Here is a 25,107-nt window from a genome sequence, read left to right on the forward strand (position 1 = left end):
CCCCTTCGATGAAGGTAAAAGCCTACGTCTAGTTGTGATGGAATTGATGGGGTTTCGATGACTAGGGAGCAAACAAGCTTCGCCTATGTCTCGAGTTGTTGTCTGTTGTCCTTGAACCGCCGCCGGGTCGTCCCCTTATATACACGGGTGACGCCCGTCGATTCACAGAGTCCCAATACCGGCTCATAGATGTGTCCGGTTTGGTCTCTACTTATTCCTAACTTATAATACAAGTTAAATACCAACGCCAGTTTACGGCTACAGGCCTTGAACCGACTATGGGCCTTGAGCTCTCATCTGCCTTCTTGGGCTTTAACATAATTAACTACTGATGAAGTTAACCCGGCCCAGATAGGCCGATTTACGCCCAGTAGTAATATCCCCAACATTAGGCCCCAGATTGATTTGAACAGGTTCATGTCAATCCTTAGCAAAAATCTTCATCTTCAACATCTTCTTGTAGTTTGTTGAACCGCCGTGATGTCATCTTCTCTGGTCGTTGTAAACCGGTGTGACGTCACCTGTTATAAAGAACCTTATCCATGATACCCCTTTTGTTTTTTTTGTTTAATAGGTCTGCGACAATTAAGGCGATAGCTTCGTTTCCAAACCCACGGTCCCTTGATTTTCGCGCCTGACTCATGTCCCTTGCCTTATAAATAGGACCGAAGGGTCATTTCTTTTTCCCCTTCGTGCCCTTCTGCTTCGTCTTCCCCGCGTCGTCCAACTTCGGAGCTCCGCCGCCGTCGACGACCTCTGCTCCAACCTTGGCCGCTGCATCACCCTGATTGTACCAGAGCATCGCGGCGACCTTCTGTTTCTTCCTCGGCTCCGGTGAGTTCTTCACCTTTTCCTCCGTAAATCCGTTCTAGGGTTTCCAAGTTCTTCAGTGTTCATCGTCTACTTCGTACTCATATGATAGATCCTAGATGAACCTGTGAACCTTTGCTCTGTGTAGCGGTAGTTCTTAGCATCCGCCTTTACTTATATGCCTCAAGACCATAGATCTACCTGTATCTCTGCCCATTGATTCGGTACTGTTCTTTTTTGAACCTAGAATATTTTCCTTCTTTTCTGAACTTGCTTCAGATCCGTCGCTATAGAGAAATCTTGTGAAATCTGTTTCTGTATACTTATCTATCCGCAATCTCAACTGTTTCAATGCTTAGATCCGGTGGTTTAACTTTGTAGAAAAATTGCCAAACCGATATATACCATTAGTCCCCTTGTTGAACCGCCAGATGATGTTGCTTCATAAAACTCCGGTTCAGATAGTTCTGTCTCCGGTTTAAAAGTGCCCATACCAACGTACCTTGATCAAATGCATTTTTGAACCGGGATCTTCTACCTTGTAGATTCCATCATGGCCAAGCAAGTATATGAGTGCAATTGGGTTCCTTCTCGCGTCACAGAGGATCAACTAGACGATTTAGTCCTGATTGGCGCTTTAGGCAGCAAAGATACCATCCATTGGAGGGCTCCTGGCAAAGAATTCCCTCCCACACCTCGAGAAGGAGAGGTTGTTGTTTTCGTAGATCACTTAGCCCGGGGCTTTAAGCCGCCCGGATCCAAATTTTACCGGGATGTTTTAGCCGATTTCCAACTCCATCCGCAAGACACTGGCCCCAACTCTGTTACAAATATGTGCACTTCCAAGTGCTCTGTGAGGTGTTCTTTCAAGAGGAGCCCACAGTGGAATTGTTCAGAGACCTTTTCCATCTAAACCGCCGTACTGAGTTTACTGATGGCTCTAATACGGAGTTGGGTGGCATGGCGATTTAGAAAAGGAAAGAGGTCACATACCCTCACGCCAAGCTGCACAGTCACCCCAAGGAGTGGAATCAGACATGGTTCTACTACAAAGACACCTCCCCTGCTGGTGAGAATCCCTTGCCTGGCTTTCGTCCGGAGCGGCTCAGCAATACACACCCTTTTCCTCAAAGATTGACTGCCCAGGAGAGAAGCAAATATGCTCCCCAGCTGTCAAAGCTCAGAGCCTTTATGGCCAACGGTTTAACAGGGGTTGATCTCGCTCGCTGTTGGATATCATGGAGCATACTGCCCCTTAGTCAGCGCTCCGGTTTGATGTGCGAGTATACTGACAGTGTTGATGACCCACTGCGACATTCAAAACTCCAGCTCTCCGATGAAGAAATCACAGAAGCTGTGCATAAGATACTGAATGAACCGGAACACGTCTGCGCTAGAACCGGCCTGCTTCCCTTCTGTGCCACCAATAAACCGCGAGCTATAAGACTTGGATTTTTCTATTTGCTGATTCTGTTATTGATATGTCTGGTCATTGTTTTTAATATCAGTGTCTGCATAATCAGGGCAATGATCCGTTTTGGAGCAAAAAACTGCCGCAGGAGAAACCAGAAAAACTAGACAAACCGGAAAGAGCAACCCGACAAAAGACTAAAGCTGTGAAGAAGATTGCCCACAGGAAAAGAACCACTGCATCTTCTAATCCGGCCGCTGATGATGATGTAGATAATCCGGACTTTGAGGTAGAGCTTGACTCACTTGGTTTATTTTTCATACGTCTTATTGATGATGATATTTGTCAGGATGATGCCGAAGCCAGCCACGCGGATGTTGCAGAGGTAATTATTCTCTCTTCCGATTCAGAAACTTTGCCTTCACAAAAAATCCGTCAGGCAAACCGGAAAGTTAAATTTTCTCATCCTCTTGCTTATTTGGATCCTAAACTTCTTATGAAGACCCAACAACACGAAGCTCGCCGCACCAACCCGGCACAGCGGCCAGGTAGTTACCTCCGCCGGTTTACCGAATAGTCCGGTTCGGAAACGCCATTCAGAGGTCTCTAATTTGCTTGTCAGTGCTTGTCCTAAAGCGGGCTGCTTTCGTCAACCTCTTAATCCGTCTGACTCCGATTACCAGGTTACTTCCCACTCATCTTCTGGCGAGTCCTCGGCTACTCAGCTCCCACCGCTTAAAACGGTGCTTGGGTAAGCTATACTTATTGTGATGTTTGCAGTACATCGCCTTAGAACATATGTTGTATTTGATTTTGTTATTCTTCTCAGGGCCAAACCTAGGCCAAGCAAGAAGGCCCGCCTGGACAAAGCGGCCGAAGAAGATGTCATTCTTGAACCAGGCAAGACACCCAATCTTGAAGCGGCTATTCCTGAGGATATACCCAACGATCCACCGCAGCCAGGACGATGATCTTATTGCTGATGAGAGACCTACTGAACGCCTTAGGTCCTGTCCATCAGCCCACAGGTTCCATCCGGATTGAAAGCTCCACCGGTCCAGCAAAACCTACTAACAAGCCAACAGCCCCAGTGCAAACCGGCGGTACCCAGGATGATGAGGTTGTCATTACTGGCACTGGCCATACTGAGCCAAGCAATCCTGTCGCTTTATCCAAACATTCTGCCAAGGAAGAATTTGCTGCTTTTGGCAAAGGCAAGTGGAACGCTGATCTGACGACTTACGCTGCTCTGAACGCCCAAGATATCCATTCCGGCTATCTGAACCGGCTGTATACCAGCCGTGACTACGAAGCCGGTCTGGTTAATATGATGAAAGATAAATATGAGGTAACTTCCATATGCTCCTTCCTGCTTGTATGCTTCCATTCTTGCTGACTCTCCTAGCCCCCAAGGGCCGGTTTGAAATATTCTTTCAAAGCGGGACTTAATAATATAAATCTTGATGCTTTGAAATTTGCTGATGTAGCCCCCAAGGGCCGGTTCAACTTAGCGTAGTTAAACCGGTACTTTAAGTAATTGAAACTGCCGCATCAGAATATATATGATCAAATAGCCATTAGCCCCCAAGTGCCAAGTTGAATGCTTGTATTGATCTTGGGACTTTGTAAACAATTGAAAGATGAAGATCGAATATGCATTAGCCCCCAAGTGCTAAGCGCATAACTTGTTATGTGGTTGGTACTTGAATCCTTCTACCGATTTGTTGAAACATATATCTGTATGCATGCAGGCGGAGCTGAAGACGAAAGAAAACCAAGTCATCGATCTTCAAGAAAACCTGAAAACCCAACAGGCTGAAACCTCCAAAGCAAAAGAGGAATTGGCCAGTGCTTTAAGCGCCATGGAACAACTTAAGGAGAACTTCAAGAAGAAACGGGCGGATTGGGCCACTGAAAAGTCCGCTTTGATCAAACGAGCAGAGGATGCCGAGGCTGCACTAAAACCAGTGACGGATGAACTGACCAGCATAAAGCGGCACGTTCATGCCATGACCACTGCTATCTTTGGTAAGCCAGCTTGCCTTCTGAATTGGCTCTGCCTTCTTACAGAGTCGCCGGTTTATTAACCCTTTATGGTATTTCAGGGACACGCATTGGTCACTTGGGGTCAGATGTGCGGAAGAAATTGAAAGCCGCCTATACATTGGTTGAACAATTGTATACTGGTGCCCAGCGGATCATCTGTACCGCGTCTCATAACAAACCGGCGCCCACTTTGATTCAAGATACTCTGATGAAACTGTCAGTGCTTCCTGCCCGGGTTGAAGAGCTGAAGAAATCTGCTGCTCGAACCGGTGCAATCAATGCCTTAATCCGGGCAAAAGCCTGGGTGCCGGATTTTGATCCTATTGAAGCGGCTCAGGGCTATCCCAGCTTGAAGGAAGACGGGTCAGAATTTGGTGAAGCGGATCTGCGAGCAATAAACCGGGAGGTACGTCCACTAGCCTGTCAGTTGGCTGAGGAAGCAGACTTGTCTCATTATCAAGCACAATATGACAGTCAGAACAAGCGAATAGCTGCACCAATCCATGAATCGGAAAATCTGATCCCTCCAATCCGTAAGCATACTTACGCTCCCGATATTGACCCGTCATTGCTGATCCATGATGAAGTTGTTTTTCAAGCATTAATGGGAATCGACTGGACAACTGTGGATTTCCAGCCACTGGGTAGAGAAACGGAAGCTGAAGCGGCGCAGGATGACCCACAACCATCAGGCCAGGCTGGTGGCCAAGCTTGAACCGGAAGCCGGTTTTAAAACTGCCTCTCCTTTGTGAAAAACAATTATATTATTATGGGCACCATGTTGCCTTGTAATAGGCTAGCTGATACCTTTGATGTTGATATGCCTTCGTGCATAACTTGTTCTTCCTGTGGTAATGAACTTTCCAAAACACTTTCTGCCATCGTTGAGTGTGAAGTTGGCTTGGCCAACCTTGAAGCGGAGTTTTGCAAACCCACACTGTTGGAGGAGATAACAGCTCCTGTATATATATATGATGCTTGAATTGTTGACAAGAGCAATTGGTAGCCCCCAAGGGCCGGCTCATTATAATATGATGAGTCGGGTCTTCAATAAGACTAGTAAAAATGACTTTGCATTAGCCCCCAAGTGTCATGGTGCATGCTTGCAGCGACATGAGACTTGCATGTAATCTCAATTTGAATAATGTAGCCCCCAAGTGCCGGGTTGTAAGCCTGCAGCGACTCGGGACTATTCCTTCCATTGTAGAATAAATCATATCCCAAATGCGTATAATATAATCCGGTATGAAAACCTTATTCATTCAACATCATAATGAAATTTCAGCCAATTTGGCTATTTGAATAATATAACCCAATGATTTATAAGCGCATGATTCCAATGGTGCAATCCAAATATATACTGGCGACTTGTTGTCCAAAGCCAGGCCGGTTTAACAAACCTGTTTCTGCATACAACAAGTTTAAAGTGTCCTGGCGGTTTACCGCCGGACGGGTCATAATACCCAACATATAACCCGGGTTTATAACCAAGGCTGCACTTAAGAATAATCAAATATGAAATATATCATACCTGTGACATTGAATCACATCGTTGGTTTTACCAACTTTTTGTAGTAAGGGTGATAACCCAAATCTTGAGTACTGATAACTCCTTCCATATTGTGCCGGTTTATAATAAAACCGTGCCGGGTTGTGATAAACACCGTGTTACTCCATAAGAGGATGTTAACAACAAGGATCAAACCGGGCAAATAGTCTCCGGATTAACGTGAACTGTGTTCCGTCAATTGATTGGTTAAAAAATTTGTCGGTTTAAAAAAACGCAATAAAAGCAAAAAAAACCCTTCAAAGAAAAGTGTGAAGCAGATGCAACGACAAAAGCAATGATCAAATTGCGTTACCATGGCCAAACATGACCAAGCTCCCGTTAGGTGTAACTATGGTTCTAGTCAGCCAGGTCCCCAAATGAAACCGTGGCATTTATGCCGACCAAATGGCATGGTCATGGTTCGGGTTCGACCAAGCCCCCAAGTGATTCTGTGGCCTTAGGCCGATCAAGAGGCATGACTGGTTCAGACATGACCAAGTCCCCAAGTGATCTGGTGGCTCTCGCCTATCAAGAGGCATGGTATTGGTTCGGACACGAGCAATCCTCCAAGTGATATAACACGATGCTTTTAGCAAAGCGAACTCAAGGGGTAAACCGGAGGCCGCTTTAGAGCAACTCCGTGTAACCTCACATGATGTAAAAGAACAGAGACCCCGCTTTATGAAGCAGAAGCCCCCAAGTGATCTATAATATGTCAGGCCAGTAAGGTGGGATACCCATGTTCGAACCGCGCATCGTGGCAGCAGGTCCTCTTTGGCACTTTTTAACTTTTTTGCAAGAGATAAATTCTTCTTGAACCGGGATCTTGAACCGGATATTGAGAGCTTCAAAGCTTTGTGGGAGACATCTTTCCCTTGAACCGGATTTTAAACCGGAATCTTCATTTTTAGCCGGAAATTTTCTGACGGCTTTTAAACTCGAACTTGCAAGAAGTTAATTCCTTTTTGAACCGGAAATTCTTAAACCGGATTTGAGAGCTTCAGAGCTTTGTCAGAGAACAAATTTCCCTTGTACTGGATTGTAAACTGGAATCCTTTTCTGATGACCTGAAACTTCTTTATTGAGCCGGGATTTTGTAACTGTCATATACTTTCTAATCCGGAAATCTTCTTATAGCACGATGTGAATCCGGGACCGGGTTATCTTTCCCTCCAACGTATTGGGGTTCTTGACTTCACTGAAAACCGGCAACGTTTGCTAAGTCATATCATTGTAGCCCCCAAGTCTCAAGGTGACTCAAGGAGTTGGCTTGAGATTCTCCATATTTGACCGTGATATAAACCGGCATAACTTGTATATCATTGGTGTTGACAGCACGATGTGAATCCACAGAAGGTTGAGGTGACTGCAGCAGGTTATAAATGATCCCGTATGAGCCGTGTCAGCAACTCGGCCAATGGTTCCTTCCAACTGGCTCCTTGAAGTTTAACCAAACTGTAGTAGCGGTGACTTGTGTGCATGTCCATTTGAACCATCCAGTGCAGACGACGGTTGATGATATTTTGCCTCCAATTTGTGGGAAGAAAGGCGGGTTACCCATGTTCATACTCAAGAAACAGCTCATGCAGACAGGTGCGGCCCGGTATGTTGATGTAGACCAGGCCGCGAGAGACGGACGACAAGGACGACCGCAACATCAGAGGCAGCTCGGACAGATGAGTCGGCCGCGGCATTGTAAACTGGTGCGGACGGGGAAGATCGGCACCGGTGTCGTAAACCGGCTCGGACGGGCGAGTTAATCGCGGGCGCGGTCCCGGCAAGCTGATGTAAACCGGGCCATGGGGACGGCGACCTTCTCACGTTCATTCACCGGGTGGTAGGACACGGACAAAACACCAGTGCAGAATGTTGCTAGCGCGTGCTCCATGCCCGTAACATAACGCCTCATTTGTAATGAACAATTGCCCTGCATAAACAATATTGCAGACCAAGGCAAAGATAAACTGCTCTTTGATAAAAATAATATGTGCTAATCAAATATATTTCATATGGGTGTCACCTGATGTGTTTAGGCCGGAAATAACCCGCCATGAAGTTGATGATAATTGTATGAAGCTGAAATTAATCACGGGTGAACCGGCCACAGTGTGATAAACCGGTGCAGACGGGTGAGTCGGCCGTGATGTTTGTAAACCGGCGAGGACAATGAGTCGGCCGCATGCGTGGACGGATGTAAACCGAACAGCAGGGGCGGCGATTTGCATGTGTATCCGCCAAGCAACATGGCTCGGAAGAACGCCACTGCAAAACTATGCCGGCACGCGCTCCATGTCCGCGGTATAACAATACATTTGTCATAAATAATTATCCTGCATAAAAACATTGCAGCAAAAATAGATTGTTTTTTGACAAAAAACAATATGTGTTAAAAGTAGACTCGGATGAATATCACCTGATTTATCCGGACGACAAATGATCCGTGCGCGGGCTAGAATTTGATCGGACCAAATATCAGTGTAGATGTGCCATGCATGGCTGTTATTCTGTCTTTCTCTTCCTCTTTCTTTCCAATGATGGACAAGGCAGCTGCTCCTTTTTTTAATCAGCCTGAGCAACTTTCGCAACCAATGATAGATCTTGCAATGGATAATGGAGTAGTAGCTGATAAAGAGATTCGGTTTCTCTGGTCGAAGATTCGTCACCGGAACAAACGACAGCCGCCCCGCGAAACTCCGATCCGTCCTCATAACTTCGTCCATGGATGACTCCCACGAAGGCACGCTTCATGGCCGGTTTAACCCGGGCGGATTGCGCATGCTGAGCCGTCTCGACGAGGTCGGTGCAGATGTCCGGCTCAGGGCCCGGTTCACCGATCTTGCCAATGAAAACGTGAATGCTACCAAAGGGGACCCGGTACCCGTACTCAATTGAGCCGGCCTCGGGGCCCCAGCCCGCGTCGTCGATGTAGAGCTTGCCGCGACGACTCTTAGTCATCCGGCCTACAGCGTAGCCCTCGAGTCCTTCAAAGCGGCCCTCCAAGAACCAGAAACCATCGTGCGATAGCCCCACGGTGGGCTCCAACTGTCGTGGTTTTGTCACGGCAGATGTCCTAGAGAAAGGACTTAGTCGTGGAGCCATCGCGACGGGTTAGCTTGAAGGGGTTAAAGCGGACACAAGGACGCAAGAGAGTTTATACTAGTTTGGCCCCTTCGATGAAGGTAAAAGCCTACGTCTAGTTGTGATGGAATTGATGGGGTTTTGATGACTAGGGAGCAAACAAGCTTCGCCTATGTCTCGAGTTGTTGTCTGTTGTCCTTGAACCGCCGCCGGGTCGTCCCCTTATATACACGGGTGACGCCCGTCGATTCACAGAGTCCCAATACCGGCTCATAGATGTGTCCGGTTTGGTCTCTACTTATTCCTAACTTATAATACAAGTTAAATACCAATGCCGGTTTACGGCTATAGGCCTTGAACCGACTATGGGCCTTGAGCTCTCATCTGCCTTCTTGGCTTTAACATAATTAACTACTGATGAAGTTAACTCGGCCCAGATAGGCCGGTTTACGCCCAGTAGTAATATCCCAACAGTGATCATGACGGTGCTTTGAAGATGGAGATCAAAGGCACAAGATGATGATGGCCATATCATATCACTTATTTTGATTGCATGTGATGTTTATCTTTTATGCATCTTATTTTGCTTAGTACGATGGTAGCATTATAAGATGATCTCTCACTAAATTTCAAGGTATAAGTGTTCTCCCTGAGTATGCACCGTTGTTACAGTTCGTCGTGCCGAGACACCACGTGATGATCGGGTGTGATAAGCTCTACGTTCACATACAATGGGTGCAAGCCAGTTTTGCACACGCAGAATACTCGGGTTAAACTTGACGGGCCTAACATATGCAGATATGACCTCGGAACACTGAGACCGAAAGGTTGAACGTGAATCATATAGTAGATATGATCAACATAGTGATGTTCACCACTGAAAACTACTCCATCTCATGTGATGATCGGACATGGTTTAGTTGATATGGATCACGTGATCATTTAGATGACTAGAGAGATGTATATCTAAGTGTGAGTTCTTAAGTAATATGATTAATTGAACTTTAATTTATCATGAACTTAGTCCTGATAGTATTTGCATATCTATGTTGTAGATCAATAGCTTGCGATGTAGCTCCCCGTTTATTTTTTATATGTTCCTAGAGAAAAATGAGTTGAAAGATGATAGTAGCAATGATGCAGACTGGGTCCGTGATCTGAGGATTATCCTCATTGCTGCACAGAAGAATTATGTCCTTGATGCACCGCTAGGTGACGGACCTATTGCATGAGCAGATGCAGACATTATGAACGTTTGGCAAGCTCGGTATGATGACTACTTGATAGTTTAGTGCACCATGCTTTACGACTTAGAACCGAGACTTCCAAAATATTTTGAACGACAAGGAGCATATAAGATGTTCCAAGAGCTGAAATTGGTATTTCAGACTCATGCTCGAGGCGAGAGGTATGAGATCTCTGACAAGTATTTTGCCTACAAGATGGAGGAGAATAGCTCAACCAGTGAGCATGTGATCAGAATGTCTGAGTACTACAATCGCTTGAATCAAGTGGGAGTTAATATTCTAGATAAAATAGTGATTGAGAGAGTTCTCTAGTCACTATCACCAAGTTACTGGAACTTCGTGATGAACTATAATATGCAAGGGATGACGAAAACGATTTCCCGAGCTCTTCGCGATGCTGAAATTGGCAAAGGTAGAAATCAAGAAAAGCATCAAGTGTTGATGGTTGACAAGACCAGTAGTTTCAAGTAAAAGGGCAAGGGAAATAAAGGGAACTTCAAGAAGAATGGCAAGCAAGTTGCCACTCACATGTAGAAGCCCAAAGCTAGACCCAAGCCTGAAACTGAGTGCTTCTACTGCAAAGGAAATGGTCACTGGAAGCGGAACTGCCCCAAATACTTGGCTGATAAGAAGGATGGCAAAGTGAACAAAAGTATATATGATATACATGTTATTGATGTGTACTTTACTAGTGTTCATAGTAGCCCCTGGGTATTTGATACTGGTTCAGTTGCTATGATTAGTAACTTGAAACATGAGTTACAAAATGAACAGAGACTAGTTGATGGCGAGGTGACGATGTGTGTTGGAAATGATTCCAAGGTTGATAAGATCACCATCGCACACTCCCTTTACCTTCGGGATTAGTGTTGAACCTACAATAAATGTTATTTGGTGTTTGCATTGAGCATAATATGATTGGATCATGTTTATTGCAATACGGTTATTCATTTAAGTCAAAGAATAATTGTTATTCTGTTTACATGAATAAAACCTTATGTGGTCATACACCCAAGGTGAATGGTTTATTGAATCTTGATCGTAGTGATACACATATTCATAATATTGAAGCCAAAAGATGCAAAGTTAATAATGATAGTGCAACTTATTTGTGGCACTGCCATTTAGTTCATATTGGTGTAAAGCGCATGGAGAAACTCCATGCTGATGGGCTTTTGGAATCACTTGATTATGAATCACTTGATGCTTGCGAATCATGCCTCATGGGCAAGATGACTAAGACCGTTCTCTGGAACAATGGAGCAAGCAACTGACTTATTGGAAATAATACATACTGATGTATGCGGTCCGATGAGTGTTGAGGCTCGAGGCGGGTATCGTTATTTTCTGACCTTCACAGATGATTTGAGCAGATAGGGGTATATCTACTTAATGAAAAACAAGTCTGAAACATTTGAAAAGTTCAAAGAATTTCATAGTGAAGTTGAGAATCATCGTAACAAGAAAATAAAGTTTCTACGATCTGATCACGGAGGTGAATATTTGAGTTACGAGTTTGTCCTTCATTTAAAACAATGTGGAATAGTTTCACAAACTCATGCCACCTGGAACACCACAGCGTAATGGTGTGTCCGAACATCGTAACCGTACTTTATTAGATATGGTGCGATATATCATGTCTCTTACCGATTTACCACCATTTTGGGGTTATGCATTAGAGACAATTGCATTCATGTTAAATAGGGCACCATCTAAATCCGTTGAGACGACACCATATGAATTGTGGTTTGGCAAGAAACCTAAGCTATCATTTCTTAAAAGTTTGGGACTGCGATGCGTATGTGAAAAAGCTTCAACCTGATAAACTCGAACCCAAATCAGAGAAATGCGTCTTCACAGGATGCCCAAAGGAAACTGTTGGGTACACCTTCTATCACAGATCCAAAGGCAAGATATTCGTTGCTAAGAATGGATCCTTTCTAGAGAAGGAGTCTCTCTCAAAAGAAGTGAGTGGGAGGAATGTAGAACTTGATGAGGTAATTGTACCTTCTCCCGAATTGGAAAGTAGTTCATCACATAAATCAGTTCCAGTGATTCCTACACCAATTAGTGAGGAAGCTAATGATGATGATCATGAAACTTAAGATCAAGTTACTACCGAACCTCGTAGGTCAACCAGAGTACAGTCTGCACCAAAATAGACATGTGTTGTCATTTGATGAACGAGATCACATCATTAGAGAATGATGTGATGGACAAGACCCATCCGTTAGCTTAGCATAATGATCGTATAGTTTTATTGCTATTGCTTTCTTCATGACTTATACATATTCCTCTGACTATGAGATAATGCAACTCCCGAATGTCGGAGGAACACTTTGTGTGCTATCAAACGTCAGAACGTAACTGAGTGATTATAAAGATGCTCTACAGGTGTCTCCGATGGTGTTTGTTGAGTTGGCATAGATCAAGATTAGGATTTGTCACTCCGTGTATCGGAGAGGTATCTCTGGGCCCTCTCGATAATGCTCATCACTATAAGCCTTGCAAGCAATGTGACAAATGAGTTAGTTGTGGGATGATGCATTACGGAATGAGTAAAGAGACTTTCTGGTAATGAGATTGAACTAGGTATGTTGATACCGATGATCGAATCTCGGGCAAGTAACATACCGATGACAAAGGGAATGACGTATGTTGTTATGCGGTTTGACCAATAAAGATCTTCATAGAATATGTAGGAGCCAATATGAGCATCCAGGTTCCACTATTGGTTATTGACCAGAGATGTGTCTCGGTCATGTCTACATAGTTCTCGAATCCGTAGGGTCTGCACGCTTAACGTTCGATGACGATTTGTATTATGAGTTATGTGATTTGATGACCGAAGTTTGTTCAGAGTCCCGGATGAGATCACGGACATGACGAGGAGTCTATAAATGGTTGAGAGGTAAAGATTCATATATAGGATGATGGTATTTGGACACCGGAAGTGTTCCGGGTGATACCGGGTCATCGGAAGGGGTTCTGGGCAACCCCCGACAAAGATATGGGCTTAATGGGCCAAGTAAGGGAACACACCAGCCCACAAGTGGCTGGTGCGCCCCCTATAGGGCCAGCCACATGGAGAGAAAGGGAAAGGAGAGGAGGAAAAGGAAAGTATGAAGTAGGACTCCTACTTCCTTCCCCTCCCCCCTCCTTCCTTCCCCCTTTGTCCAAATATGGTAAGGGGGCCGAATTGGACTAGGGGCCCAAGTAGGATTCCTCTTACTTGGGCGCGCCCTAGGCTGCCTCCCTCCCTCTCCCTCCTTTATATACGTGGGGAGGGCACCACTAGAACACACGTTAATTGTCCCTAGCAGTGTGCGGCGCCCCCCTCCACCGTTAACACCTCGGTCATATCGTCGTAGTGCTTAGGCGAAGCCCTGCGCCAGTAGCTTCATCATCACTGTCGCCACGCTGTCGTGCTGACGAAACTCTCCCTCGTCCTCAACTGGATCAAGATCTTGAGGGACGTCATCATGCTGAACATGTGCTGAACACAGAGGTGCCATACATTCGGTACTTGGATCGGTTGGATCGTGAAGACGTTCGACTACATCAACGGCGTTACTAAATGCTTCCGCTTTCGGTCTACGAGGGTACATGGACACACTCTCCCGTCTCGTTGGTATGCATCTCATATATAGATCTTGCGTGATCGTAGGCAAAATTTTGAAATATTGTGTTCCCCAACAAGAAGAACAAGTGGGCTAACACCACTACCCGGTCTGAGGCCGAGGTTGGATGCATGGATGTTGATGAGGATGAGTTTGAGGAGGAGGAGGCTGAGGACAGTGCTGATGGGGTATACACCTCCATCTACTCAGCCATCTTGGGCTAAGAAGCTCAAGGCCAAGATGAAGTCTCTGTTCTGCATGCAGGACAAGGGGCAGTACCAGGCCCACGTTGCACAGAAGGAGAGTCGCCGGCATGACAAGAGGATCTTGAGGAAGCTTGGCGAGCAAGTCTCGAGTAGGTCCGAGAAGAACATCACTCCTGACGCTGCCTGGATGACGGAGCAAGGATACCAGTGGGCTGAGACAGATGAGGAGTCCATTCCTGCAGCAGAGACAGATGAGGAGCTTGATGGCTGATCACGTCAGTGGGAGCTACCACATGTGTCGTAGGTGTCCTATCTGGCTTTTTGGTGTCTCGATGCCAAAGGGGGAGAGAGTGTATGATTTGCGAGTCTTGTGTCTCTTTGCTTTCGTTGTGTTGAACCTTCATTGATTTGGTTTGTTGGTTTGTGTTGGTCTGCGTGTGAGACCAGGAAACTCATTCTATCATACGGTGTGAGACATATGCCCTCAAGCTTATCCTTTATTGTCTAGTATGTTTAGTAGAATTGTGAGCTTACTTTATCTTGTGCCCTTTACTTCATGCTCACTTATTATACCTTGCCTCCATGCTTATTGTCACTTATATCGTTGCAAGTTTTGCCTTGTCTATAAAATATAGGGGGAGTGTTGATCCTAGTATGTGTGTCGTGTAGTCCAAAGCATATCTATAGAGTGCACACATCTAGGGGGGGTCTGTCTATATTTTATAGATTTTGGGTTTTCTTATGTTCATTTTATATCCCTATGTGCAAATCTCATATTGTCATCAATCCACCAAAAAGGGGGAGATTGTTGTTGGGGAACGCAGTAACTTCAAAAAACTTCCTACGCACACGCAAGATCCATCTAGGTGATGCATAGCAACGAGAGGGGAAGAGTATGTCTACGTACCCTCGTAGACCGAAAGCGAAAGTGTTCTGACAACGCGGTTGATGTAGTCGTACGTCTTCACGATCTGACCGATCTCAGCACCGAACGTACGGCACCTCATTGTTCAGCACACGTTCAGCTCGATGACGTCCCTCGTACTCTTGGTCCAGTTGAGGCCGAGGGAGAGTTTCTTCAGCACGACGGTGTGGCGACGGTGATGATGAAGTTACCGGCGCAAGGCTTAGCCTAAGCACTACGACGATATGACCGAGGTGGAATATGGTGGAGGGGGGCACCGCACACGGCTAAGACAATTGTTAACTTGTGTGTTCTAGGGTGCCCCTGCCCCCGTATATAAAGGAGCAAGGGGGAGGTCGGCCGGCCCTATAGGGGCGCGCCCCAAGTAGGATTCCTACTAGGAATCCTATTCCTAGTAGGTTTCCAACAAGGGAAGAGAGGGGGAAGGAAGAGGGAGAGAGGAAGAAGGAAAGGGGGGCACCGCCCCCCTTCCCTAGTCCAATTCGGGCCCAAAGGGGAGGGGGCGCGCGGCCTTCCCTAGCCGCCCCTCTCTCTCTCTCTCTCCACTAAGGCCCATGAGGCCCATTAGTTCCCCCGGGGGGTTCCGGTAACCCCCCCGGCACTTCGATTTTATCCGAAACTTCTCCGGAACATTTCCGGTGTCCGAATATAGTCGTCCAATATATCAATCTTTATGTCTCGACCATTTCAAGACTCCTCATCATGTCCATGACCACATCCGGGACTCCGAACTACCTTTGATACATCAAAACACATAAACTCATAATACCGATCGTCATCGAACGTTAAGCGTGCGGACCCTATGGGTTCGAGAACTATGTAGACATGACTGAGACTCACTTCTGGTCAATAACCAATAGCGGAACCTAGATGCTCATATTGGTTCCTACGTATTCTACAAAGATCTTTATCGGTCAAACCGCATAACAACATACGTTATTTCCTTTGTCATTGGTATGTTACTTGCCCGAGATTCGATCGTTGGTATCTCAGTACCTAGTTCAATCTCGTTACCGGCAAGTCTCTTTACTCGTTCCGTAATGCATCATCCCATAACTAACTCATTAGTCACATTGCTTGCAAGGCTTATAGTGATGTGCATTACTGAGAGGGCGCAGAGATACCTCTCCGACAATCGGAGTGACAAATCCTAATCTCGATCTATGCCAACTCAACACACCATCAGAGACACCGGTAGAGCATCTTTATAGTCACCCAGTTACGTTGTGACGTTTGATAGCACACTAAGTGTTCCTCCAGTATTCGGGAGTTGCATAATCTCATAGTCATAGGAACATGTATAAGTTATGAAGAAAGCAATAGCAATATACTAAACGATCATACTGCTAAGCTAACGGATGGGTCAAGTCAATCACATCATTCTCTAATGATGTGATCCCGTTTATCAAATGACTACTCATGTCTATGTTTAGGAAACTTAACCATCTTTGATTGACGAGCTAGTTAAGTAGAGGCATACTAGTGACACTCTGTTTGTCTATGTATTCACACATGTACTAAGTTTCCGGTTAATACAATTCTAGCATGAATAATAAACATTTATCATGTTATAAGGAAATATAAACAACAACTTTATTATTGCCTCTAGGGCATATTTCCTTCAATTGTAAGGGCATATTTCTCCCTATGTGGTTTTGGTGATTTATGAAAGTGCATTTGCGGACTAATCGTGTGCATTGAGCATTTCAGATATCTCATGTCTAGGCACAAGACGATTCGGTGCCCCTCGGAGCCTATCGAAGACGGCGGTTCTCTACGTTTCTTTTCGGTGGATATGAGTCGTACGAAAGCCGTACTATTAAGAGGGGGTCCGCTTCGGAAACGTTAGGGTGGAATCAACACGTACACATCTGTTCCTTTGCACCACCTTTCCTTCACTTCATTGGAGCACCGTCTGTTTATCCTTGTATCTGCGAGATGAAGGCCTCCAAGTGCTATAGTTTATGTGGCGTGCGGTAGTACTGCCCAAGGGAGCAGTAGTACCGTAGGGGCCCGCGATAGTACTGCCATGGCAAGCGGTGGTACCGCTCCTCGCGAGCAGTAGTACCACTGCCTCTAGCCCAAAACGCTGGCGCGCGCGGAAGTAGGCGCGGAAGTAATTTTTTACTTCCGCCCCTACGCTGTAGTACCGCTCCCTGTGAGCGGTAGTACCGTGCCAGATTTTCGCACGTCCCAAACTTAGTGGAAGTAGACACAGACATAATTTATTTAATATGTGCTTTTTCTAGCCCAGTTGAGCCCTGCCCTGCGATAGTACCGCAGGGGCGCGCGGTAGTACCGCTCATTGCCTAGTGCAACAAGACCTCACCTGGCTTCTACCGCATGAGTGGTAGTACCGCAACAAAATGCACTAGTACCGTAGCGCCTTGCGGTAGTACCGCGAGGGTGTGCGGTAGTACCGTGTCTTGCGGGCTGAGTAAGTGGGTAACGGTGGGATCTTCTCCCCACTATATAAAGGGGGTCTTCTTCCCCAAGAAGACCACCTCTTCCCTCCCTAAGCTCCATTGTTGCTCAAAGCTCCATTTTCACCCGATCTCTCTCCCTAGCCAATCAAACTTGTTGATTTCCCTAGGATTGGTTGAGAAGGCCCCGATCTACACTTCCACCAAGAGAAATTTGATCCCCCACTAATCCATTGTGGATCTTATTACTCTTACGTGTTTGAGCACCCTAGACGGTTGAGGTCACCGCAGTGCCATCTTCCATTGTGGTGAAGCTTCGTGGTGTCATTGGGAGGCTCCGATTGAATTGTGGAGATTGCCCCAACCTTGTTTGTAAAGTTTTGATCGCCGTCTTCAAGGGTACCAATAGTGGAATCACGACATCTCACATTGTGTGAGGGCGTGAGGAGAATACAGTGGCACTAGTGGCTTCTTGGGGAGCATTGTGCCTCCACACCGCTCCAACGAAGACGTACTTCCTCTCAAAGGTAAGAAACTTCGGTAACACATCCTCGTCTCCACCGGCTCCACTCTTGGTTATCTCTTGCCTTTACTTGTGCAAGCATATTTTGAGTTGTATCCCTTGCTTGTTTGTGTGCTTGTTGTTGTTGCATCATATAGGTTGCCCACCTAGTTGCATATCTAGACAACCTATTTTGATGCTAAGTTTAGTTTGGTAAAGAAAAGCTAAAAATTGTTAGTTGCCTATTCACCCTCCCCCCTCTAGTCAACCATATCGATCCTTTCAGAGGGACCGAGGTCTTTGCACCACATGCACTTCATCGATACTTCATCTTGTTCATGCATTAAAACTTGATAAATGTCTTGTTATTGTTTGTCATATTTGCCTTGTTTGCTCTGAGCTTGCGAGCACATTCAAAGTACTCACCTGGCGTGTCATGCCAATTTGAAGAGAAGTCGTACCAGGAGTTGGAGCCGTTCCGTTCGTCGCGATCTAGGCCGTGTCCCAGCAGTGTCCCTGTGAGATGGAGTTCCGCTACGTCATCTTTCCGCTGCCGCGTAGAAGTTTAGTTATCATCGAGGACCCCTTTCCTGTCTACTAAATAATGTACATAAATTTAGCAGCACCATGTGTCCCTCTTGGCCTCGTTTCATCATGTATCCATCGAACTTATGTATCCACTAGAGATCAATAAAGCGGTTGTTTTCTGTACCAACTTGTTGTGTATTGACAGAAGACTTAGTCTGTGGGCTGCCAATGCAAGGTAAACTGGTTGCTCTGAGCCGGGGTGCCACAGTTGTACCTTTGACGAGTGACTTGTCCACCGGGATTCCTTATCGTAAGCATCATGTTATCACGGTGTGAGGGTGTTCCATCGGATGCGTGTGGTAATTTATAATGGACTAATTGGAGCACATCTGCAGGGTTAAATATTTTCGGAAGCCATGCCCACGGTTATGTGGTGACTTGGAAAGTTATAATATGCGGTTGTAGAGAACTTGACACTAAACTTCAAATAAAATACACCAACCGCGTGCATAACCGTGACCGTCTCTTTTCGAGTGAGTTTAGGAAGAGAACACGGTGGGGTTATGTTTGACTCGTAAGTAGTTTAGGATCACTTCTTGATCATTACTAGTTTGCGACCGTTATGCGTAGTTTACTCTTATTCTTGCACTCATAAGCTAGCCACCATACAATGCTTAGTGCTTACTGCAACTTCACCACTTAACCATTGCATACCCATTAAGCTTTGCTAGTCTTGATACCCATGGTAATGAGATTACTGAGTCCTCGTGGCTTGTAGATTACTACAACAACATGTGCAGGTATAGGTAAGCGATGCTTTGACATGAGAGCGATGCATGCTTGTTCTGTTTGGAGTTCTTCTTATGCTTCTTCTTCATCGATCATAGGATAGGATCTCGGTCGGAAACCTGAGATTAGCAGGGTGGATGTCGTTCTTCTTTTTCGTTTGATTTCATTCGTAGTCGGATCCTGCTCCTCTATATGATGATTGCTATGTATTGATATATCCATATATTTATCCTGTAACTTGTGGGGAGTGTAAACCTTTATCTAGTATTCTCATCTATTCAGTACATGGTATGTTGTAATGATATCCACATTGCTATGCGCTCGAAATGCGATTCTGCCCCAATCATGAATTCATCACGTGATCAGGATATAATTGCATCTTGAGCGCTACAAGTTGGCATCATAATATGAAAAGAGAGAAAAGACATTATAATTGCATCATAATATGAAATATAACTTTAAGATGAGATAAATAATAGTAAAAAACAATGATGCAAAAATAAATACATCAAACACCGGGATGAGTGAGGCATGGCCATGGAAGGGGCTATGTGGGGATGGGGGGATGAGGGTGGGAAGTCGCCATGGGTGAGGCTACTTGGGCCCAATAGAATGCTTTTGATTTCTCTGTTTACATTTTTAAAATACATGATTTAACATTTTTCAATATATGTTTTAATGTCTAGTTATTTAATACATGTTGTACATTTTACCGTATACATCAGGAACAACTTTTTATGCATGTTTAACATTTTTTAAATACGTGATTAACATTTTTCTATAACATCACCTACACTTACCTGAAACATGTAAATATATTTTTATTGCTGTCAATATTTTTTAAACTACTCTAACAAATTTTCTATACTGCGTCAATATTTTTCTAAAAATAATAATAATAAAATTTCAGTTTTAGAATATATGTATTCAAAAATTGTTTGCATTTTTGAAAGTTTTGGAATGTATTAACTTTTAAAATTTCCTGCATATTTTTAAAATTTAAATATAATAATTTTTTTCCTTTCAGAAATATCAATAAAAGTAATAAAAAAGCACAGAAGGAGTATGTGCGCCAGCCCATTTACCAGGCGCCAGAGGGCTGCTGCTTCGTCTCGCATAAAGGCTTACCCCACTGGCCTGGCCAAGCAGCCGGCAAACAGTGCGAAAATTCCAAGAGAGGCGGAAAAATTTCAAAAGCCAAATCATTTTTTGAATTTCTGAACATATTTCGAAATGAGAAGCCTCGACTACTTGACGCAGCGCGCGTCAAATAGGGTTTTCCAAAGTCGCGCCCTGGATTCGCGTTGCGAGGACTCGTCTTAGGTGGGCTGGATTGCATCGCATGCAAAGTAGGTAGTGGGCCATTCAGACCCAACTGCGGAAAAGTGTTAAGCGGACGCTAAAAGAAAAAAGGCCAAACGCTCACTCATTCGTTCCGCGGCCGCTTCTTCAGCACAGGCACGGCGATCTGTCCCACGGCGGCGATGGCGCTCTCCTCCTCCAGGCCACACCACCTCCTCCGCCGCTTCCACGCTTCCGCGCGGGCTCTGTCGCGGGTGGAACCGCACGAGTTCTCGCAGCCCAGCGACTACCTCGGGAGCTGGGCGGAGCGCGCCCCCGCCACGGTCGCCGCGGGCGGCGGCGACACACGGGAGGCTTGGGCACGGCTCGAGCGGCTGCGCAAGGGGTACGCGCGCGAGGTGGGGGAGCTGCGGCGTCAGTACGCCTACGAGGCGCAACTGCTGGAGGCCGAGCGGCAGCGCAAGGCGGAGGCACGTGCCGAGGCCGCCCGCGTCGCCAACGAGGAGCGCAAGGCCGCCAAGGCTGCCGCCGCGCAGACCAGGGCCGCCGAGCGCCGCGCCTTCGAGCTCGATTTCCGCCAGGCCCTCGTAATCCGCCCTCTCCTTCCTTCATTCCCCTCCTCCCATCGTTTCATCTTTGCATTTTACTTGTTCGACGAATTGCCTCATCCATTTCGGCTTTAACTGAGAGCGCGATTCTTACCGATTACCGTTCCCTTCACTTGCCATATGAACCTCTTAAAACAAACAAGTGGGCATCTTACTTGCCATATGACGGCCAACCTTGTTTCAGCTCATCATCGATTTTCTGCCCAAGAAAATGCATCCCGGCACTGATATGCCAGGCTTGTAAAGCTAACTGTGATCTATAATATGGCTATAACGCACATGTCTTGATGCACAGATGAAAGAAAGAGCTCAGAAGCTGGAGAGCTGGAGGAACAAGGAGAAGCTGAAAGCACAGAAGAAGGCGGAGCACAGGGAGCTCTTGCGCAGGCAGAGTTCTGTCTGGGTTGCTGAGGATAAAATGGAAAAGAAAATTCTTGAGGCTATCATGCATACCACCCCTCTCTGAGGTTCATGCTGTGAGGTTAGTTCGTTTTTTATCTCTAGTAATCAGTGTACTGTGAAAACAATCAACCATTTAAACTATTTCTAACTCAACATTTGGTATCAAAACACTACCTAAGTTCCTATAATACTTTAGCTTTCAATTATCAAATTTAATACGTACTTAAAAAGTTTAAGGATTTTCTGACTGTTTGAAGATTAGTATTTGATTTTGGTCCTATTGCAACAATAATCTCTGCATCGACGATGTATCTATTCCACGCATTAAGATCAGTGAAAAATTAGGCCTACAACTAGACGCGGTAAGCGCGCCTAAGTGCTGAGCGGAACCGACCGTCTCGCTTTGGCCATAAGTGGAGAATTAGGCGGCCGGCGAGGTCCGTCTGGAGTCCGGCGAGGCCGTCCACCGTCAGCGGTGGCGGCAGGAGAAGAGAGGCGGAGAAGGAGGAGCCGCAGTGCCGTTGCTTTCGCTAGGTAGGAGTGAGAGGCCCAGCGGGAGAGAGGGCGTGGACTTAGATGAACGGTTCAGATCATCAGATGCAAACTAGGGTTTCTTAGTGGGCCTTATTGGGCTGCGTTGTCAAAGAGGCAGTGTCAGAGAACTCTTCACCTTACCCTCTCAGGCCCACCTACTGCCTTGTACGTACAAACGCCTAGACGCGCCTGAGTGCTGTTTAAGTACTCATTGCACTAGGTCGGGACAGAACACTCGCTCAGCTCTTAGCGCTTAAAAAAACCTTGATTGAGATACTTAAGAACCATAACTAACAAATAAAAGCTCAGTATTGATCCCAGACATGTTTGGCTGTATGATGTATTCTAGCAATGAGGAATGAGATCATTCAAGTAAAGAAACAAATAGGATGAGGTTGTGGAAGCCGTATGCATTATTACCATAGATTAAAATCGCGGACGAAAAGGCCGCTATCGCCGCATGAAATCTGCCCCGCGATTTCTTTCCTTCCCAGAATCGCGGGAGATCACGCCGCAATAGCTGGAGATCGCGCCCTTTCTTCGTTAACCATCGCTGCAAATTTTCCTCGCACGATTTCCCTTCGCCCGTGATTTTTAATCTATGATTATTACCTTCTAGTCTTGGTTCCAACTAGTTTTGATATAAATTAAATCCTGTATAATGTAGAACTGTTGCAAAGTTGCTAGGAAAGAATAGCAAACTTATGGAGTTCAAAAGATCCAAGCTTAGCAAGTTTTACCATGTAGTGTTCATAGTGCAGTAAATGGGTGATTTACTTTTGAAGGGAAGGATAACTCTTGATGTAAGCTTTGCTCCAAGTTCTGGTTTCACAATTGATTGTTTCAGCTAGTGAGTGACTACATTGCATACTGCAGTGCAATAAAATCTTATGTTATACCTGCTCCAGAGCTATCGATAGCCGGTAGCTCAGGCACTTAACAAATTGCATGTGTGAAGAAATAAATAAAACTACCGCAAATCTTAGTTTATCAACAAATTCAGGCCTCCTTTGGTTTGTAGGATTTTTGTAGGAATTTCATAGGATAGGGTTTTTGTAGGAAAAATTCCTTTAGAGCCCTTTGGTTTGTAGGAATGGAATCCTATTCCTATGGAGGAATTCTTCCTATCCTCCACATTTCATAGGAAAATAAACATTAGCCTAGACTCAATGGAAAAAATCCTATGAAGTGAATCAAATGACATCTTCTTTCCTATTCCTACTCATCGGATTTGAGATGCATGCCATCTCATTTCCTATGACTTTTCTATTCCTATGATTTTCCTACCCTATGAACCAAAGGAGGCCTCAGTATGCATGATATCCTTCAAGCTTCCTAAAAGGTTGAAGTGGTCGTAACTGCGGCCAACAGCAAAATAAAGTACATTTTGTAGTAAAGATTCTACAATAGGATGTCCCAGAGTACTGGTGCTCTTGATCCCAAGGTTGCTTAGCACAGCAGGTGTAGGGTACCTCTGTACAGTTACATAACAACTGTTTGTTGCCTAAGTTTGATGCATATTCTGTTCGTATCAACTTGATGGTAAGTTTCTTACAACAGTACCGTGATTGTAGAGTGCACGATACTGTGCTGATTTTGTTTTTTCCTACTTTTCTTTACTTAGGGAAAGGCTGCGTACTATAGACCCAAAGTGGTCGGACCCTTCCCTGGACCCTGCGCAAGCGGGAGCTACATGCACCAGGTTGCCCTACTTTTCTTTACTTGAGTTAGATGAATGCTGAAACGTCATAGTAAGTTTTCCACACTTGGTAGTACAGGCCTTGGCACAACTCTGTTCTGCAAATGGGTCTTTCTCCATTTGCGGTCATTATGTTCTCAAGATGCTTTGATGCCTTTGCCTTTTTGAGATCTTCGATGTGCTTCCTTTTGAACTAAATTATGGCCAGCTTCTTCCACATACTGATGGGCATGGTTGGTGCAGGTCTGCAGGAAACTAGATGATGTATCCTGGACAGTAGAAATGAAGCTTGTTTGCCATTCCCTCTTACGAACTACTATTTCACAGTTGTCTAAGGAATAACGACAATTCTGCTAGCCTTTTTTTTGTTTCTGAACCTGTGTTATAATGTTCAGTTGTTAGACTGGACGAACATCGAGCTGGCATTGTGTTTCGGAATTTAATTTTCTTCATAGAAACTGCTCTCAACATTGATACTAGCTCTGCAAAAACGGCTGCCAGGATTTGAAGGAATTACCAGACGTCTAGCGGCGGTGGTTTCCCACTGGGCAGCGAGAGCACTGAAAATATTTTATCATAAACGAGCAGACTGTTTCCTCGTACAAGCGTAGGCATGCGTCACGTTCACATGGTATAGCACACTATACGTACACACCCACATGAGTGCGTTCAATTAAGCAGTAGCTGGAGATCTTAAACGCCTCCTTCAATCGAAAAACCGTTGCTGAAGATGTTGTTTACAACTATAGTTTCCAGATGCCTAAAATGCATTATCAAAGATCGGGGGATTCATCTCTTCCAAATGTGCCTGCCACGCAGCTACGAAAAGAACCTTGAATAAGAAGAGCTTGGTAGATAAGTTAATCCCAGATGGAGAGACCATGTGTCTGTCCTCCATCGGTTGCCAACGATGCCTCGGTATCTCTGCAAGCGAGATTGAATTGGCATCGAAAGAAGAGGTGTTGCATTCCAAATTTAGTTCGAACAATTTGCAAGTTCTTAAGGACCCGAACTGGCCAAATAGTACTAGTTCCTAGCTTAATATGCACTGGCGTTCCAGTTTTTTTTAGGTGAATGACGTTCCAGATTGATTTTTTTAGTGGATGGCGTTCTAGATTGCTTTCTCAGGCGGTGTTCTAGATTATTAGACTTAGCATTGTTTTTTGAGAAATATCTACATGTTTATTCATACCCACAAGTATTACAGGTATAATGCTTTGGATCCAAGATCCAAGAACCTACAAAGTAGTCCCCCTGTTCCAAAATAAGTGACTCAATTTTATACGGGGAGTAGCTCTTACAACTAAGAATTACAATGAAATATTTTGAATAGATCTTTTCCGTGATATCAATCTTTACAAGATGAAATATTGCAAAGAGTTTAGTAAAGAGACAACAATTGGACCGGAGCAGCAATATTGTCACTCG

General features: G+C 45.2%; 1 protein-coding gene across 2 annotated transcripts; it reads left to right on the forward strand.

The window, feature by feature from the left end:
* The first annotated feature begins 20,547 nt into the window (after nucleotides 1-20,547).
* On the forward strand, nucleotides 20,548-24,137 carry LOC123086364 (uncharacterized abhydrolase domain-containing protein DDB_G0269086). 2 transcript variants are annotated; one of them, XR_006440804.1, is made up of 4 exons: nucleotides 20,548-21,023; nucleotides 21,340-21,525; nucleotides 23,605-23,682; nucleotides 23,923-24,137. XR_006440804.1 is itself a non-coding variant. In XM_044508121.1 (3 exons), the coding sequence occupies exons 1-2, from the start codon at nucleotides 20,619-20,621 to the stop codon at nucleotides 21,508-21,510; spliced, it is 576 nt and encodes a 191-aa protein (XP_044364056.1). In that variant the 5' UTR covers nucleotides 20,548-20,618; the 3' UTR covers nucleotides 21,511-21,525; nucleotides 23,923-24,137. The 2 variants fall into 2 exon arrangements, 1 of the variants encoding a protein (XP_044364056.1); XM_044508121.1 differs by lacking the exon at nucleotides 23,605-23,682.
* The last annotated feature ends 970 nt before the right edge of the window (nucleotides 24,138-25,107 follow it).

Source organism: Triticum aestivum, chromosome 4A, assembly GCF_018294505.1.
Source record: "Triticum aestivum cultivar Chinese Spring chromosome 4A, IWGSC CS RefSeq v2.1, whole genome shotgun sequence".
Taxonomy (NCBI): domain Eukaryota; kingdom Viridiplantae; phylum Streptophyta; class Magnoliopsida; order Poales; family Poaceae; genus Triticum; species Triticum aestivum.